Source organism: Xenopus tropicalis, chromosome 8 (genome assembly GCF_000004195.4).
Source record: "Xenopus tropicalis strain Nigerian chromosome 8, UCB_Xtro_10.0, whole genome shotgun sequence".
NCBI lineage: Eukaryota > Metazoa > Chordata > Amphibia > Anura > Pipidae > Xenopus > Xenopus tropicalis.
Window position 1 is genome coordinate 144,253,274 of NC_030684.2, and position 19,681 is coordinate 144,272,954.

General features: G+C 50.9%; 1 protein-coding gene across 4 annotated transcripts in view; it reads left to right on the forward strand.

Annotated features, from left to right (window-relative positions):
* The first annotated feature begins 308 nt into the window (after window positions 1-308).
* The window catches only part of ints3 (integrator complex subunit 3), a 37,156-nt gene continuing 17,783 nt past the window's right edge, over window positions 309-19,681 (forward strand). For 2 of the 4 annotated variants that reach the window (XM_031890902.1, XM_031890905.1), the window contains exons 1-5: window positions 812-1,394; window positions 8,682-8,765; window positions 12,536-12,619; window positions 19,046-19,159; window positions 19,262-19,346. In XM_031890902.1, the coding sequence (XP_031746762.1) occupies window positions 1,326-1,394; window positions 8,682-8,765; window positions 12,536-12,619; window positions 19,046-19,159; window positions 19,262-19,346 (436 nt within the window). In that variant the 5' untranslated portion in view covers window positions 812-1,325. Of the gene's footprint in view, window positions 449-811; window positions 1,395-8,681; window positions 8,766-12,535; window positions 12,620-19,045; window positions 19,160-19,261; window positions 19,347-19,681 lie in introns of those variants that run through there. The other 2 variants (XM_031890903.1, XM_031890904.1) reach the window with 2 other exon arrangements.

Genomic DNA, 19,681 nt, shown 5'->3' on the forward strand with positions numbered 1-19,681 from the left:
AGGGCACTTATGGGTAATATTTCTGACTTTACACTGCCTAGTGAGGTGCAGTATCCCCTGCATGGTTAGTACCCCCCCATCCCATAATACTAAGCACATTCCAACTCAGCCCTAGCCAACACGAACATGTGCAGTTGCCACTGCCCGAAAGAAAGATGGCGGAAGTCCATCCAGCCTTCCTACACAAGGGAACATTCGCGCTTATAACCTTACGTCACCTCAGCGCGCAATACCATTGGTTCCTAGCGGAACCTGGGCGGACTTTATTCTAACGTCAGAGATGTAGGCGTGCTCAGGTCAGTCAATCACCAGCCTCACCGATCTGTGATTGGTTGGATTTTGCGAAGAAGGGCGGGTGCTTCCGGCCTGTAGAAGGTTTCCTTATGGCTTCCTGTGTGTGCTAGAAACTGGGTGAGCTCTCCCGGTACCGACAGCCCCCGAACCCTGGGTAACGCCCCCATCGCTCCCTATTCCCCCTTACTTCCCTCCCTTTATAACCTATATACCCCAGGGCCCCCTTGTTATTGCCCCAGGTACCTTAGAGCCCACACGTAGCAGCTTTAGATACCCCAGCGCCCCATATATCTGCCCCATGTGCCCCAGGACCCGCCCCTTATTTATCCTTACCCTGTGCCTTCTGTCACATATGCATTATTGCCCCTATAGCCCCAACACACTCTAACTACTGCCTTATTACCTCCACTACACACTATTTGCCCCACTACACACTATTTGCCCCACTACACACTATTTGCCCCACTACACACTATTTGCCCCACTACACACTATTTGCCCCACTACACACACATTTGCCCCACTACACACACTATTTGCCCCACTACACACATTATTTGCCCCACTACACACACTATTTGCCCCACTACACACACTATTTGCCCCACTACACACAAACATAGTTGGACTGCCCCTCCACATTCACATCATTTCTGCACTCCTACCCCCCAGCTCCTCACATTGCCCCCCAGCAGTACCCCATTCTCCCTAAGCACCCCCACAATTGACACTGTTACCCTAATGCTGCATTAGGCACCCTAAATATCTGGGGTAACCCTACATTTCACCCACCCAGCCCCATTTTGTTTTACTCCGTGACCCCCCCAAACTGACAGCTGGTTACACTCCATATCGCCCCCCAATACCCCTGTATATAAGTGTACCCCCATTTATTACTTTCCCTGCCGCCATCACTGCCAGAAGCCCCCGGTTGGTTTAGTTACCCTTTAGCGCAGAAGCGCCCCCTGTCCCCCAAGCCCAACTCTGAAGCCCCTTCCTGCATAACCGCCTCTATTGCCCCAAGGAGCAACATGGAGCCGAAACCAAAGGGCAAGTTGCTGATCACCACCGGACTGGATGCCAAGGATGAGCTGGAAGAGGTAATGGCTAATAGCCAATGGGCCAGTATGGGGGTGGGGCTAAGAGATGCTTGGCTGTTGCCATGGATTGTGTAATGTAGCCAGGGTGTCGGGTGGGTAAGGGGCCAGGGTGCTGGATGGGTGGGTAAGGGGCCATATACAAATATACAGAGAAGGAATGTTCTGGGCACACAATAAGCTGTACCCCCATACAGTACTGTCTAAGGGAAACACTATGGCACCCCCTACCCATATGTATAAATACAAATATACAGAGAGGGAATGTTCTGGGCACACAATAAGCTGTACCCCCATACTGTACTGTCTAAGGGAAACACTATGGCACCCCCTACCCATATGTATAAATACAAATATACAGAGAGGGAATGTTCTGGGCACACAATAAGCTGTACCCCCATACTGTACTGTCTAAGGGAAACACTATGGCACCCCCTACCCATATGTATAAATACAAATATACAGAGAGGGAATGTTCTGGGCACACAATAAGCTGTACCCCCATACTGTACTGTCTAAGGGAAACACTATGGCACCCCCTACCCATATGTATAAATACAAATATACAGAGAAGGAATGTTCTGGGCACACAATAAGCTGTACCCCCATACTGTACTGTCTAAGGGAAACACTATGGCACCCCCTACCCATATGTATAAATACAAATATACAGAGAAGGAATGTTCTGGGCACACAATAAGCTGTACCCCCATACTGTACTGTCTAAGGGAAACACTATGGCACCCCCTACCCATATGTATAAATACAAATATACAGAGAGGGAATGTTCTGGGCACACAATAAGCTGTACCCCCATACTGTACTGTCTAAGGGAAACACTATGGCACCCCTACCCATATGTATAAATACAAATATACAGAGAAGGAATGTTCTGGGCTCACAATAAGCTGTACCCCCATACTGTACTGTCTAAGGGAAACACTATGGCACCCCCTACCCATATGTATAAATACAAATATACAGAGAAGGAATGTTCTGGGCACACAATAAGCTGTACCCCCATACTGTACTGTCTAAGGGAAACACTATGGCACCCCCTACCCATATGTATAAATACAAATATACAGAGAAGGAATGTTCTGGGCACACAATAAGCTGTACCCCCATACTGTACTGTCTAAGGGAAACACTATGGCACCCCCTACCCCTATGTATAAATACAAATATACAGAGAAGGAATGTTCTGGGCACACAATAAGCTGTACCCCCATACTGTACTGTCTAAGGGAAACACTATGGCACCCCCTACCCATATGTATAAATACAAATATACAGAGAAGGAATGTTCTGGGCACACAATAAGCTGTACCCCCATACTGTACTGTCTAAGGGAAACACTATGGCACCCCCTACCCATATGTATAAATACAAATATACAGAGAAGGAATGTTCTGGGCACACAATAAGCTGTACCCCCATACTGTACTGTCTAAGGGAAACACTATGGCACCCCCTACCCATATGTATAAATACAAATATACAGAGAAGGAATGTTCTGGGCACACAATAAGCTGTACCCCCATACTGTACTGTCTAAGGGAAACACTATGGCACCCCCTACCCATATGTATAAATACAAATATACAGAGAAGGAATGTTCTGGGCACACAATAAGCTGTACCCCCATACTGTACTGTCTAAGGGAAACACTATGGCACCCCCTACCCATATGTATAAATACAAATATACAGAGAAGGAATGTTCTGGGCACACAATAAGCTGTACCCCCCATACTGTACTGTCTAAGGGAAACACTATGGCACCCCCTACCCATATGTATAAATACAAATATACAGAGAAGGAATGTTCTGGGCACACAATAAGCTGTACCCCCATACTGTACTGTCTAAGGGAAACACTATGGCACCCCCTACCCATATGTATAAATACAAATATACAGAGAAGGAATGTTCTGGGCACACAATAAGCTGTACCCCCATACTGTACTGTCTAAGGGAACAGTAGTAAATACATGGCAGGTAAATGTTCCATATAAACAGGTTTTGTATCCCCTTTAGACCTAGTGACCCCCGGGGGCTTCAACCACATCATTTTATATTTATGTGAGTCTGTAGCTGAACACAAATCTCAGAATCCCTGGGAGAGAAAATCTCAGGCAGTTGATCCAGTTCCCCCCTGTGAGTAGAACCTCAGGTACAGACTGCCTGCGGCACAGAGACACTGGGCAGCTGTCACTCCAAATGGCTCTGTCTCCTGAGCGCTCTCTTCTGCCTTATACACAAGCACTGTCTCATCTGAGGGAAACGGAGTTGGTTTTAGTGGAGCTGCCATAGTGATTCACCCCAATGTTTCTATATATCTGTAACCTTGTTATGGGCTAAGGGGGCCCAGCCTGAAGGCCAGTTAGGGGGGATTTGGGGTGAGTGCTTATTTGTGCCCTGGGTACCCCTGGAACTATAGCGGGGTGACTGTTACCCCAATGTTTCTATATATCTGTAACCTTGTTATGGGCTAAGGGGGCCCAGCCTGAAGGCCAGTTAGGGGGGGATTTGGGGTGAGTGCTTATTTGTGCCCTGGGTACCCCTGGAACTATAGCAGGGTGACTGTTACCCCAATGTTTCTATATATCTGTAACCTTGTTATGGGGTAAGGGGGCCCAGCCTGAAGGCCAGTTAGGGGGGGATTTGGGGTGAGTGCTTATTTGTGCCCTGGGTACCCCTGGAACTATAGCGGGGTGACTGTTACCCCAATGTTTCTATATATCTGTAACCTTGTTATGGGCTAAGGGGGCCCAGCCTGAAGGCCAGTTAGGGGGGGATTTGGGGTGAGTGCTTATTTGTGCCCTGGGTACCCCTGGAACTATAGCGGGGTGACTGTTACCCTAATGTTTCTATATATCTGTAACCTTGTTATGGGCTAAGGGGGCCCAGCCTGAAGGCCAGTTAGGGGGGATTTGTGGTGAGTGCTTATTTGTGCCCTGGGTACCCCTGGAACTATAGCGGGGTGACTGTTACCCCAATGTTTCTATATATCTGTAACCTTGTTATGGGCTAAGGGGGCCCAGCCTGAAGGCCAGTTAGGGGGGGGATTTCGAAGGCAATGAAAGAGCACTCCTAGTGGCCAGAAACAGATGGTGCTGTTGGTTTCAGTGGAGGTAAACACTATGGCAGCTCCTACATGTATATAAGGGTTACTGCCTGTGTACATGGCATTACATTAATGGAATAAATAAAATAAAACCTATGAGAGATGCTGTAGGGAGTGTAAAATGAAGCCCCCGCGGAGGTGTTGCTGAACTGCACATTTTGCTCCTTCACTATAATCTGCTCTTTCCCCGGGCTCCTTGGCTCCTGCCCCGTCTCTAATGAAAGCCGTCTGTATTGTCTGTCATGCAGTTAATTCTCTCTATTGTTCTGCCCGACGAGCGCCCAGGGAGCAGCTCAGCCCGCTGCAATGAAAAGACATTTATAAAGCAGATAAAATGAGAGCTCATTGGGCCGGGGGTGAGCAGCGTGACGACTCCTACATTTACCCTTTATTTCTCTCACAAACTTAAGGAGTCGGCCATTTGTATCTTAGACAGTACAGTATGGGGGTACAGCTTATTGTGTGCCCAGAACATTCCTTCTCTGTATATTTGTATTTATACGTATGGGTAGGGGGTGCCATAGTGTTTCCCTTAGACAGTACAGTATGGGGGTACAGCTTATTGTGTGCCCAGAACATTCCTTCTCTGTATATTTGTATTTATACATATGGGTAGGAGGTGCCATAGTGTTTCCCTTAGACAGTACAGTATGGGGGTACAGCTTATTGTGTGCCCAGAACATTCCTTCTCTGTATATTTGTATTTATACATATGGGTAGGGGGTGCCATAGTGTTTCCCTATAGACAGTACAGTATGAGGGTACAGCTTATTGTGTGCCCAGAACATTCCTTCTCTGTATATTTGTATTTATACATATGGGTAGGAGGTGCCATACTGTTTCCCTATAGACAGTACAGTATGAGGGTACAGCTTATTGTGTGCCCAGAACATTCCTTCTCTGTATATTTGTATTTATACATATGGGTAGGGGGTGCCATAGTGTTTCCCTATAGACAGTACAGTATGGGGGTACAGCTTATTGTGTGCCCAGAACATTCCTTCTCTGTATATTTGTATTTATACATATGGGTAGGAGGTGCCATAGTGTTTCCCTATAGACAGTACAGTATGGGGGTACAGCTTATTGTGTGCCCAGAACATTCCCTCTCTGTATATTTGTATTTATACATATGGGTAGGGGGTGCCATAGTGTTTCCCTTAGACAGTACAGTATGGGGGTACAGCTTATTGTGTGCCCAGAACATTCCTTCTCTGTATATTTGTATTTATACATATGGGTAGGGGGTGCCATAGTGTTTCCCTTAGACAGTACAGTATGGGGGTACAGCTTATTGTGTGCCCAGAACATTCCTTCTCTGTATATTTGTATTTATACATATGGGTAGGGGGTGCCATAGTGTTTCCCTTAGACAGTACAGTATGGGGGTACAGCTTATTGTGTGCCCAGAACATTCCTTCTCTGTATATTTGTATTTATACATATGGGTAGGAGGTGCCATAGTGTTTCCCTTAGACAGTACAGTATGGGGGTACAGACTGGTTGGTGTCCTGGGCAGTGATTCCTGACCCCAGACCCCCATTGGACAATGAAAGTGGTTAAATGGCCGATTCCCGGATCCTGGCAGTAGGGTTAATAGAAATTCAGGGCCCTATTATATATCCGCCTCTCATTGGCTCCTCACTCACCATCAGTGAATCTCTTTGTACTGGCGCATGGGGCCCTGAGGACCCGATAGATTTTGGAGCTGAGTGCGGCTCAAAGAGAATGAGTAATTCCCCCCTTTGCTCACCTCGTAATGGGGCCCTTTCTCCCGCGCCTCCACTCTCCCTGCAACTTTCTGCCAGATAATGAGGCTTCTTTGAAAAGTTGTTCTACATCTCTTTTTTTAACCCTGTGAGAATGCTCTGTTATACAGATAGCTAGAATCTCAGCCATAAAGCAGGGCAGGACTGCTGCTTACAATGGGGGGATCAGATAGGATCTGTGCCACTGTGACAGAATGCTCTGTTATACAGATAGCTAGAATCTCAGCCATAAAGCAGGGCAGGACTGCTGCTTACAATGGGGGGATCAGATAGGATCTGTGCCACTGTGACAGAATGCTCTGTTATACAGATAGCTAGAATCTCAGCCATAAAGCAGGGCAGGACTGCTGCTTACAATGGGGGGATCAGATAGGATCTGTGCCACTGTGACAGAATGCTCTGTTATACAGATAGCTAGAATCTCAGCCATAAAGCAGGGCAGGACTGCTGCTTACAATGGGGGATCAGATAGGATCTGTGCCACTGTGACAGAATGCTCTGTTATACAGATAGCTAGAATCTCAGCCATAAAGCAGGGCAGGACTGCTGCTTACAATGGGGGGGGGATCAGATAGGATCTGTGCCACTGTGACAGAATGCTCTGTTATACAGATAGCTAGAATCTCAGCCATAAAGCAGGGCAGGACTGCTGCTTACAATGGGGGGATCAGATAGGATCTGTGCCACTGTGACAGAATGCTCTGTTATACAGATAGCTAGAATCTCAGCCATAAAGCAGGGCAGGACTGCTGCTTACAATGGGGGGGTCAGATAGGATCTGTGCCACTGTGACAGAATGCTCTGTTATACAGATAGCTAGAATCTCAGCCATAAAGCAGGGCAGGACTGCTGCTTACAATGGGGGGGGATAGGATCTGTGCCACTGTGACAGAATGCTCTGTTATACAGATAGCTAGAATCTCAGCCATAAAGCAGGGCAGGACTGCTGCTTACAATGGGGGGATCAGATAGGATCTGTGCCACTGTGACAGAATGTTCTGTTATACAGATAGCTAGAATCTCAGCCATAAAGCAGGGCAGGACTGCTGCTTACAATGGGGGGGATCAGATAGGATCTGTGCCACTGTGACAGAATGCTCTGTTATACAGATAGCTAGAATCTCAGCCATAAAGCAGGGCAGGACTGCTGCTTACAATGGGGGGATCAGATAGGATCTGTGCCACTGTGACAGAATGCTCTGTTATACAGATAGCTAGAATCTCAGCCATAAAGCAGGGCAGGACTGCTGCTTACAATGAGGGATCAGATAGGATCTGTGCCACTGTGACAGAATGCTCTGTTATACAGATAGCTAGAATCTCAGCCATAAAGCAGGGCAGGACTGCTGCTTACAATGGGGGGATCAGATAGGATCTGTGCCACTGTGACAGAATGCTCTGTTATACAGATAGCTAGAATCTCAGCCATAAAGCAGGGCAGGACTGCTGCTTACAATGGGGGGATCAGATAGGATCTGTGCCACTGTGACAGAATGCTCTGTTATACAGATAGCTAGAATCTCAGCCATAAAGCAGGACAGGACTGCTGCTTACAATGGGGGGGATCAGATAGGATCTGTGCCACTGTGACAGAATGCTCTGTTATACAGATAGCTAGAATCTCAGCCATAAAGCAGGGCAGGACTGCTGCTTACAATGGGGGGATCAGATAGGATCTGTGCCACTGTGACAGAATGCTCTGTTATACAGATAGCTAGAATCTCAGCCATAAAGCAGGGCAGGACTGCTGCTTACAATGGGGGGATCAGATAGGATCTGTGCCACTGTGACAGAATGCTCTGTTATACAGATAGCTAGAATCTCAGCCATAAAGCAGGGCAGGACTGCTGTTCACAGATTGGATCACAGTTTGCTTAATATTACTAAATTTGGGCAAATTTTGGCTCTGAAATAGTCAGTAAAAGTATTAGTGAAGTTTCTGGGGGTGGGGGTGGGCGTGGGGGGGTGCAGTTGGTATTTTCCCTTCCCGGAATGGCTGATAATTGCTAATGATGGGGCCAATGAACTCTCGGGTGGGTTCGGTATTGCTGCCCCCCTGTGTTTATAATGAGTACCCGGTGAATCAGGGAGGGCACTGACTGTACATCTGCCTGGGTGGCTCGTTGCCCCCCCCCCCCGCTATTAAAGGGGTAGGTGTGTAGCATTCGGTTGTTGGGCGCCCCACTCCACAAGCAAATATTAATGGTTAAGAGATGGGCGCCCCCTGTTGGTGTAAGAAACTGGCACTGCTGCATTCATCCCAAAGCTCCTCTGGAACTACAACTCCCATCACCCCCAGCGGCACGTGTCTCTTATACATGTGTGTCTAACCGTTATCCTGCCGTCTCTCTAACCCACTGTCTCTCTAACCCGCTGTCTCTTCCCCTCACAGAGGCTGGAGCGCTGCATGGCGCTGGTGAACTCCATGACCAATGGCATGTCCGAGCGCGAGGCCAACGACGCCCTCAATGCTTACGTAAGTGCCCCCCAATACTGTGCCTTTGGGCCAAATGCACGTTATGGCAAGGAAAGGGTAAAGTCGGACTCTGAGCTGATCTTTAATTTGGTTGCTAGGGTCCACTTTACCTTAGTAACCTGGGAGTGGTTTGAGAGAGTGACTGGTATATGAATAGGGGAGGGGCTGAATAGAAAGATAAGGAATAAAAAGTAACAATAACAATAAAACTGGGGCCTCACAGAGCAATAGGTTTTGGCTGCCAGGGTCAGATATACTGTTGCTAGGGCTCAAATTACCTTAGCAACCAGGGAGCTGTTTGAACGAGAGGCGGGTATATGAATAGGGGAGGGGCTGAATAGAAAGATAAGGAATAAGAAGTAACAATAACAATAAAACTGGGGCCTCACAGAGCAATAGGTTTTGGCTGCCAGGGTCAGATATACTGTTGCTAGGGCTCAAATTACCTTAGCAACCAGGGAGCTGTTTGAACGAGAGGCTGGTATATGAATAGGGGAGGGGCTGAATAGAAAGATAAGGAATAAAAAGTAACAGTAACAATAACACTGGAGCCTCACAGAGCAATAGGGTTTGGCTGCCGGGGTCAGATATACTGTTGCTAGGGCTCAAATTACCTTAGTAACCAGCGAGCTGTTTGAATGAGAGGCTGGTATATGAATAGGGGAGGGGCTGAATAGAAAGATAAGGAATAAAAAGCAACAATAACAATAAAACTGGAGCCTCACAGAGCAATAGGGTTTGGCTGCCGGGGTCAGTGACCCCCATTTGAAAACTGCAAAAAGTTGTAAGAAGGCAAATACTGTAAAAACTATAAAATATAAATAATGAAGACCAATTGAAAAGCTGCTTAGCATTGACCAATTTGGAACATACTGAATGTCAACAAAAAGGTGCACCGCCCCTTTAATGCCCCCCCGACTCCCAGCAGTGGTACCAGACTAGTGCCATTAAAGGGCAACTTGCACACTTTGCAGTTGGTCTTTATTCTCTATAACTGGGCCTTTCTGAAAAGGTATGGAATGCCACTCCCGCCACGGCAGCAGAAGTCAAGCGTGAAGGCGAACTTTGCCTTTAAAGAGGCCCAGATCCATAGGAAGGAACCCGGCGCAGCCCCCGGAAATTGTTTCTATAGTCTAAAAAGGGAAAGGAAAATCCACTGACCCCTCCCCCCCCTGACCCCTTGCCTCTGGGAAACGCACCCCCCCAGGGGTATCTGAGCTGTTCATCAGCAGGTCGGGGGTTAATGGAAGGAAATACTCCGTATAGCAGCCCTTATAGTAACGCCTTGCGCTCGGGAGCTTGCAATTAAAGGGCAAGATCATCTGAATGTGGACATTGTTATCTTGAGACAGTTTGCAGTTGGTCTGGGCACCCAGAAAACGACAGAAAAGACCAACTGCAAACGTATAGAAATAGTTGCGCCCCTATTCCCAGCTGTTACAGGTGTATGGATTAACCCTTTCCTAGGTGTGCAAGGGTTCCGCCCCTATTCCCAGCTGTTACAGGTGTATGGATTAACCCTTTCCTAGGTGTGCAAGGGTTCCGCCCCTATTCCAAGCTGTTACAGGTGTATGGATTAACCCTTTCCTAGGTGTGCAAGGGTTCCGCCCCTATTCCCAGCTGTTACAGGTGTATGGATTAACCCTTTCCTAGGTGTGCAAGGGGTCCGCCCCTATTCCCAGCTGTTACAGGTGTATGGATTAACCCTCTCCTAGGTGTGCAAGGGTTCCGCCCCTATTCCCAGCTGTTACAGGTGTATGGATTAACCCTCTCCTAGGTGTGCAAGGGTTCTGCCCCTATTCCCAGCTGTTACAGGTGTATGGATTAACCCTGCACGGTATTAACCCTCTCCTAGGTGTGCAAGGGTTCCGCCCCTATTCCCAGCTGTTACAGGTGTATGGATTAACCCTCTCCTAGGTGTGCAAGGGTTCCGCCCCTATTCCCAGCTGTTACAGGTGTATGGATTAACCCTGCACGGTATTAACCCTCTCCTAGGTGTGCAAGGGTTCCGCCCCTATTCCCAGCTGTTACAGGTGTATGGATTAACCCTCTCCTAGGTGTGCAAGGGTTCCGCCCCTATTCCCAGCTGTTACAGGTGTATGGATTAACCCCGCACAGGTTTAACCCTCTCCTAGGTGTGCAAGGGTTCCGCCCCTATTCCCAGCTGTTACAGGTGTATGGATTAACCTTCTCCTAGGTGTGCAAGGGTTCCGCCCCTATTCCCAGCTGTTACAGGTGTATGGATTAACCCTCTCCTAGGTGTGCAAGGGTTCCGCCCCTATTACCAGCTGTTACAGGTGTATGGATTAACCCTCTCCTAGGTGTGCAAGGGTTCCGCCCCTATTCCCAGCTGTTACAGGTGTATGGATTAACCCCGCACAGGTTTAACCCTCTCCTAGGTGTGCAAGGGTTCCGCCCCTATTCCCAGCTGTTACAGGTGTATGGATTAACCTTCTCCTAGGTGTGCAAGGGTTCCGCCCCTATTCCCAGCTGTTACAGGTGTATGGATTAACCCCGCACAGGTTTAACCCTCTCCTAGGTGTGCAAGGGTTCCGCCCCTATTCCCAGCTGTTACAGGTGTATGGATTAACCCCGCACAGGTTTAACCCTCTCCTAGGTGTGCAAGGGTTCCGCCCCTATTCCCAGCTGTTACAGGTGTAGGGATTAACCCCGCACAGGTTTAACCCTCTCCTAGGTGTGCAAGGGTTCCGCCCCTATTCCCAGTTTTTACAGGTGTATGGATTAACCCCGCACAGGTTTAACCCTCTCCTAGGTGTGCAAGGGTTCCGCCCCTATTCCCAGCTGTTACAGGTGTATGGATTAACCCTGCATGATATAAACCCTCTCCTAGGTGTGCAAGGGTTCCGCCCCTATTCTCAGCTGTTACAAGTGTATTGATTAACCCCGCACGGTATTAACCCTCTCCTAGGTGTGCAAGGGTTCCACCCCTATTCCCAGCTGTTACAGGTATATGGATTAACCCTGCACAGGATTAACCCTCTCCTAGGTGTGCAAGGGTTCCGCCCCTATTCCCAGTTTTTACAGGTGTATGGATTAACCCTGCACAGGATTAACCCTCTCCTAGGTGTGCAAGGGTTCCGCCCCTATTCCCAGCTGTTACAGGTATATGGATTAACCCTGCACAGGATTAACCCTCTCCTAGGTGTGCAAGGGTTCCGCCCCTATTCCCAGTTTTTACAGGTGTATGGATTAACCCTGCACAGGATTAACCCTCTCCTAGGTGTGCAAGGGTTCCGCCCCTATTCCCAGCTGTTACAGGTATATGGATTAACCCTGCACAGGATTAACCCTCTCCTAGGTGTGCAAGGGTTCCGCCCCTATTCCCAGTTTTTACAGGTGTATGGATTAACCCTGCACAGGATTAACCCTCTCCTATGTGTGCAAGGGTTCCGCCCCTATTCCCAGCTGTTACAGGTGTATGGATTAACCCTCTCCTAGGTGTGCAAGGGTTCCGCCCCTATTCCCAGCTGTTACAGGTGTATGGATTAACCCCGCACAGGATTAACCCTCTCCTAGGTGTGCAAGGGTTCCGCCCCTATTCCCAGCTGTTACAGGTATATGGATTAACCCTCTCCTAGGTGTGCAAGGGTTCTGTCTCTATTCCCAGATTTTACAGGTGTATGGATTAACCCTGCACAGGATTAACCCTCTCCTAGGCGTGCAAGATGTCCGCCCCTATTCCCAGCTGTTACAGGTGTATGGATTAACCCCACACGGTATTAACCCTCTCCTCTCCTGCTCTCTCTTAGGTGTGCAAGGGGGCCACCCAGCACGAGGAGGTGTGCCTCGGTCTCTTCGCCTTGGTACTGACTGAGCCGGCCCAAGTGCAAAAGGTACGGTACCGCTTACTGCTCTGTGCCCGCTTTGCCCTTAACCCAAGCTCTGTGGCACTGCTAATGTTCTGCCCATCTAGGGGGTTCTGATCTATAGGACCCTCCCTTCCCACCCCTTAACCCTTCCCACCCTCCTTGCCGAGCCGGCACATTATCCCAGCAGTGGGAGTGGCAGGCAGGGGAGGCGCCGGTGATATTTGGGGAAACATTAAGCAAATACATGTACCCTGGGAGAGGCCGTGACCCCTCCGCGCTTGTTTCCATTCTGCCGACATGGCATTTCTGTGGGTCGTTATGGGCACAATCTCACACTCACTGCCCCCCCCTAGCAACTTCCTGTCTTTAATCCTTATAAACTTACTCTCTCTGGGTATTAGATCGTAAGCTCTACTGCCAAAATAAATGTAAAATACACAAACTATTCCTGGAAAAGGGCATGTGAACTGAGCAGAACCCTGTCGCTAATGACCCACTGGCACTTGCCCCTCCCCTAGAAGCAGTCAGCTGATGCATGCCAGATCCTTATCCCTGGGCCCCAAGAATTGGGGGGTACAGTGTACCCCACTGACCCAGGAAGCTTGGAAGGCTGTTGTCCTCTAATCTCACCCTAACTGGTCTCCAAGCTGGACTCCAGGTGTATGTAGATGACCAGAGACAAGTTGTCCCGGCCCCTGCCTTATTCCACGGGGAGAGACCCCTGGCTCCTTGCCTAATTCCATGGGGAGAGACCCCCGGCCCTGTGCCTAATTCCATGGGGAGAGACCCCCGGCCCCTTGCCTTATTCCATGGGGAGAGACCCCCGGCCCCGTGCCTTATTCCATGGGGAGAGACCCCCGGCCCCGTGTCTTATTCCATGGGGAGAGACCCCCGGCCCCTTGCCTTATTCCATGGGGAGAGACCCCCGGCCCCGTGCCTTATTCCATGGGGAGAGACCCCCGGCCCCGTGCCTAATTCCATGGGGAGAGACCCCCGGCCCCATGCCTAATTCCATGGGGAGAGACCCCCAGCCCCTTGCCTAATTCCATGGGGAGAGACCCCCGGCCCCATGCCTTATTCCATGGGGAGAGACCCCCGGCCCCTTGCCTTATTCCATGGGGAGAGACCCCTGGCCCCGTGCCTAATTCCATGGGGAGAGACCCCCGGCCCCGTGCCTAATTCCATGGGGAGAAACCCCCGGCCCCATGCCTTATTCCATGGGGAGAGACCCCCGGCCCCATGCCTTATTCCATGGGGAGAGACCCCCGGCCCCATGCCTTATTCCATGGGGAGAGACCCCCGGCCCCATGCCTTATTCCATGGGGAGAGACCCCCGGCCCCTTGCCTTATTCATGGGGAGAGACCCCCGGCCCCTTGCCTTATTCCATGGGTAGAGACCCCCGGCCCCTTGCCTTATTCCATGGGGAGAGACCCCCGGCCCCTTGCCTAATTCCATGGGGAGAGACCCCCGGCCCCTTGCCTAATTCCATGGGGAGAGACCCCCGGCCCCTTGCCTAATTCCATGGGGAGAGACCCCCGGCCCCTTGCCTAATTCCATGGGGAGAGACCCCCGGCCCCTTGCCTAATTCCATGGGGAGAGACCCCCGGCCCCCTCGTGCCTAATTCCATGGGGAGAGACCCCCGGCCCCTTGCCTAATTCCATGGGGAGAGACCCCCGGCCCCGTGCCTAATTCCATGGGGAGAGACCCCCGGCCCCTTGCCTAATTCCATGGGGAGAGACCCCCGGCCCCGTGCCTAATTCCATGGGGAGAGACCCCCGGCCCCTTGCCTAATTCCATGGGGAGAGACCCCCGGCCCCGTGCCTAATTCCATGGGGAGAGACCCCCGGCCCCGTGCCTAATTCCATGGGGAGAGACCCCCGGCCCCTTGCCTAATTCCATGGGGAGAGAACCCCGGCCCCGTGCCTAATTCCATGGGGAGAGACCCCCGGCCCCTTGCCTAATTCCATGGGGAGAGACCCCCGGCCCCGTGCCTAATTCCATGGTGGGAGCTAAGTGAGTGCCAGGGCTCAGTAAGTCGCTCAGCAGCCCCCCCCCCCCCCCAACCTGTAATATTAATATTTGCTCTCTCTCCGTTTGGGGGCAGAACCTTTAGAGATTCATCTTATTATAAATAGTCGTTAGCGGCTGGGGGAGACGCAGTAACGAGGCAGCAGCCTGACTTTCCAAGCGGAGCGGCTCCCTTTATAGTGGCTAATTAGTTCCCTGAGAAAAAGCAAAGTTTGTGAGGGGGGATTGGGGGGCAGGAGCCGGCGCTCTGTTCCACGGCCGCTAATGAGACGGTTTGGGGGCGCAGGGCCGCGCTGGGTCTGATCTCCCCGTCCCTACAACTCTAATGAGCTCTGACTTGGTAAACACATCCTCTGTATCATGTGTGGCCCCAACTGTGAGACCTGGGGCCCCCTGGGTGCTTGGGGGGGGATTTATAATGGGGTGCAGATGGGGAGTAGGGGGGAGAAGAGAATTTATTATGGGGTGCAGAAAGGGAATAGGGGGGAGAAGAGGATTTATTATGGGGTGCAGATAGGGAATACGGGGGAGAAGAGGATTTATTATGGGGTGCAGAAAGGGAATAGGGGGGAGAAGAGGATTTATTATGGGGTGCAGAAAGGGAATAGGGGGAGAAGAGGATTTAATATGGGATGCAGATAGGGAATAGGCGGAAAAGAGGATTTATTATGGGGTGCAGAAAGGGAATAGGGGGGAGAAGAGGATTTATTATAGGGTGCAGATAGGGAATACGGGGGAGAAGAGGATTTATTATGGGGTGCAGAAAGGGAATAGGGGGGAGAAGAGGATTTATTATAGGGTGCAGATAGGGAATACGGGGGAGAAGAGGATTTATTATGGGGTGCAGATGGGGAATAGGGGGAGAAGAGGATTTATTATGGGGTGCAGAAAGGGAATAGGGGGAGAAGAGGATTTATTATGGGGTGCAGATAGGGAATAGGGGGGAGAAGAGGATTTATTATGGGGTGCAGAAAGGGAATAGGGGAGAAGAGGATTTATTATAGGGTGCAGAAAGGGAATAGGGGGAGAAGAGGATTTATTATGGGGTGCAGATGGGGAATAGGGGGAGAAGAGGATTTATTATGGGGTGCAGAAAGGGAATAGGGGGAGAAGAGGATTTATTATGGGGTGCAGATGGGGAATAGGGGGGAGAAGAGGATTTATTATGGGGTGCAGATGGGGAATAGGGGGAGAAGAGGATTTATTATGGGGTGCAGAAAGGGAATAGGGGGAGAAGAGGATTTATTATAGGGTGCAGAAAGGGAATAGGGGGAGAAGAGGATTTATTATGGGGTGCAGATGGGGAATAGGGGGAGAAGAGGATTTATTATGGGGTGCAGAAAGGGAATAGGGGGAGAAGAGGATTTATTATGGGGTGCAGATGGGGAATAGGGGGGAGAAGAGGATTTATTATGGGGTGCAGATGGGGAATAGGGGGAGAAGAGGATTTATTATGGGGTGCAGATGGGGAATAGGGGGAGAAGAGGATTTATTATGGGGTGCAGATAAGGAATAGGGGGAAGAAGAGGATTTATTATAGGGTGCAGATAGGGAAAAGGGGGGAGAAGAGGATTTATTATGGGGTGCAGATGGGGAATAGGGGGAGAAGAGGATTTATTATGGGGTGCAGATAGGGAATAGGGGGGAGAAGAGGATTTATTATGGGGTGCAGATGGGGAATAGGGGGAGAAGAGGATTTATTATGGGGTGCAGATAGGGTATAGGGGGGAGAAGAGGATTTATTATGGGGTGCAGATGGGGAATAGGGGGGAGAAGAGGATTTATTATGGGGTGCAGATGGGGAATAGGGGAAGAAGAGGATTTATTATGGGGTGCAGATGGGGAATAGGGGGAAAAGAGGATTTATTATGGGGTACAGATGGGGAATAGGGGAAGAAGAGGATTTATTATGGGGTGCAGATGGGGAATAGGGGAAGAAGAGGATTTATTATGGGGTGCAGATGGGGAATAGGGGGAAAAGAGGATTTATTATGGGGTACAGATGGGGAATAGGGGGAGAAGAGGATTTATTATGGGGTGCAGATGGGGAATAGGGGAAGAAGAGGATTTATTATGGGGTGCAGATGGGGAATAGGGGGAAAAGAGGATTTATTATGGGGTACAGATGGGGAATAGGGGAAGAAGAGGATTTATTATGGGGTGCAGATGGGGAAGAAGAAGATTTATTATGGGGTGCAGATGGGGAATAGGGGGAGAAGAGGATTTATTATGGGGTGCAGATGGGGAATAGGGGGAAGAAGAGGATTTATTATGGGGTGCAGATGTGGAAGAAGAAGATTTATTATGGGGTACAGATGGGGAATAGGGGGAGAAGAGGATTTATTATGGGGTGCAGATGGGGAAGAAGAAGATTTATTATGGGGTACAGATGGGGAATAGGGGGAGAAGAGGATTTATTATGGGGTGCAGATGGGGAATAGGGGGAGAAGAGGATTTATTATGGGGTACAGATGGGGAATAGGGGAAGAAAGGGGAGAAGGGCATTTATTATGGGGTGCAGGTGGGGGCCAGAGTATGAAGGGGCAGGGGTTGTTGGGGAAACCCTGTAGCTGGGAGAGTGGCAGAGGGATGGGGTGTATGTGGGTGCAGAATCTAGGGAAGGGCATGCCAGTCTCCCCCCCTCAGTCCCTGGTTATTTTGGGGTGCCAGCTGCGGTGCTTGGCAGGTTCTGTATAATTGGATCATGTTGGTGCCGGCGCTTGTGCCCTATGTCTGTTACATGGATGCGTGTACCTGTGCCCGCGTGATCCGCTCCCTGGCTCTACTGTGCCCTGCTCCGCTCTGTCACCCACCGTAACTCTTCCTTCCTGTCTCCCAGTACCCCCGGGGGGTATAAGCCCACTAGCCTGGCACACCGGCTCTCTCTCTGCTCTAATAGAATATACCCTTTCTATTTGGAAAGCGGTGAATAAGAATGGGCAGAGACGCGCTGTACCCACCTCTGTGCCCACCCTCTGTGCGCTCTATGGCAGCTTTCCCTGGCTTTTGGGAATGCCCCTGGCATTAGAGCGCACAGCATGAAGGGTAATGGCCCAGTAACCCCTGCCTCTGTCACCTCTCTGGCATCTGGTGCCCCCCTGTCCCCGTTCCTGGGTGTAACTATTAGTGCTCTCCCCCCTCCTCTTCCTCCTCCCAGGGGCCCCAGTGATTCATGCCCCAGCAATGCTCAGTATCCCTGCCCGCTCTATTGACCCGCAGCCCACACACTGCTTGGGGGTCTCGGCTGGGCTGCGTGGGAGCTGCCTCCATGCTATTGACTGGCGCAGGTATGGGCACAGCTCCTTCCTTGCACTGCCAGGGAGGGGGGGGGCATAGTCTTCTCCTTGGTGCCACCTCTATGCCCAGTTCCATATGGGCATTTCATTGCATGGGAGCCCGGAGGCACTGGGCATCTGTTGCTCATATGGAGTGACGCCGCCTCGCTGCACCCCCTGTACCCCCAGGGACTGAGCTGCAGTCTGTTCCCTTCATGCACAGAACCCCTGGCACAGACTTTCCTGCCAGTTTTGAGATTCCCCCATCTGCTTCATTCAATTGGGCATCATATTAAACCTTCTTTGGGTACCCGGGGCATCTGTATGTCTCTTACATATGTCTTACTATGCTATAGGTGCCCATCTCTGCGCTTGGCACGGAGCAGGGACACATCGGCTGTCTCTCTCGAGACTGACACCTTATTAACCCTTGTCTGTCTCTCGTGTCATGTTAGTGGATGTTACCTGTCTGTCACTTCTCGGTGCTCTGTCCCTTGAGAGACACGGGCAAGCGAGAGGCTTCTGGCTGCCAACCCAGTGACACCCTGGCTGATTTAGCTTGGCATTCTAAATTGGCTCTCTGCACGGGGCGGCACTGACTGCACGTTATTGGCTGGCAGTGATGGCTCCTATGAGTACTAAGGGTCCCTGTGGGGGCAAGTACTAAGGGTCCCTGTGGGGGCAAGTACTAAGGGTCCCTGTGGGGGCAAGTACTAAGGGTCCCTGTGGGGGCAAGCACTAAGGGTCCCTGTGGGGGCAAGCACTAAGGGTCCCTGTGGGGGCAAGTACTAAGGGTCCCTGTGGGGGCAAGCACTAAGGGTCCCTGTGGGGGCAAGCACTAAGGGTCCCTGTGGGGGCAAGCACTAAGGGTCCCTGTGGGGGCAAGCACTAAGGGTCCCTGTGGGGGCAAGCACTAAGGGTCCCTGTGGGGGCAAGCACTAAGGGTCCCTGTGGGGGCAAGCACTAAGGGTCCCTGTGGGGGCAAGCACTAAGGGTCCCTGTGGGGGCAAGCACTAAGGGTACCCCCTGGGGCACTTGTGCCTATTGGCTAAGAAATCTGCCGCACTGTTGGCTGCCATAGGGGCTTACCAGCACCTTCACCCTGTGCCCCCTTGTGCCTCATTCTCCTCTCTCTTCCTCCCCAGAGCTACCGGGACTTGGCGTTCATCAGCCGGGATGGCATGAACATCGTTCTGAATAAAATAAACCAGCTGCTCATGGAGAAGTACCTGAAGCTGCAGGACACGTGTCGGACACAGGTTTGCCCCTATTCCCTGCCCCGCGGCACTAGGTTTAATGCCTACGAACCCCCCCCCCCCCCCCCCCCCGGGGTAACATGCCCCTCTCCTTTCTCATTTCAGCTGGTGTGGCTGGTGCGGGAGCTGGTGAAAAGCGGTGTTTTGGGCGCAGACGGCGTGTGTATGACCTTCATGAAGCAGATAGCGGGTAAGTGGCGCGGGGGGCACTGTGACAGCAAGTTAACCCCAGAGAATCCTATATCTCCTGTGCCGCAATGATACCTGCCCTAGAGCAGCCCAATCCCGTAGCCACATAGTAGTGGGCTAGGGAGCCCCCCGGCACGGCTCAGTAGCCACCGAGTGAATGTAATCAGGGCGGCTGTCACTTGAGAGTAGGGAGTTGCAGAGCAGATCCATACGGGATGTAATTACTTCTCTCGGCCAACTGTCATCTCTGCTCCACTTGGGAAAATGACATTCTCTCTCTCTCTGCCTCCCCCCCCCCCCCCCCCCCCCGCCTGATCTGCTTCCCACCCCGGCCGG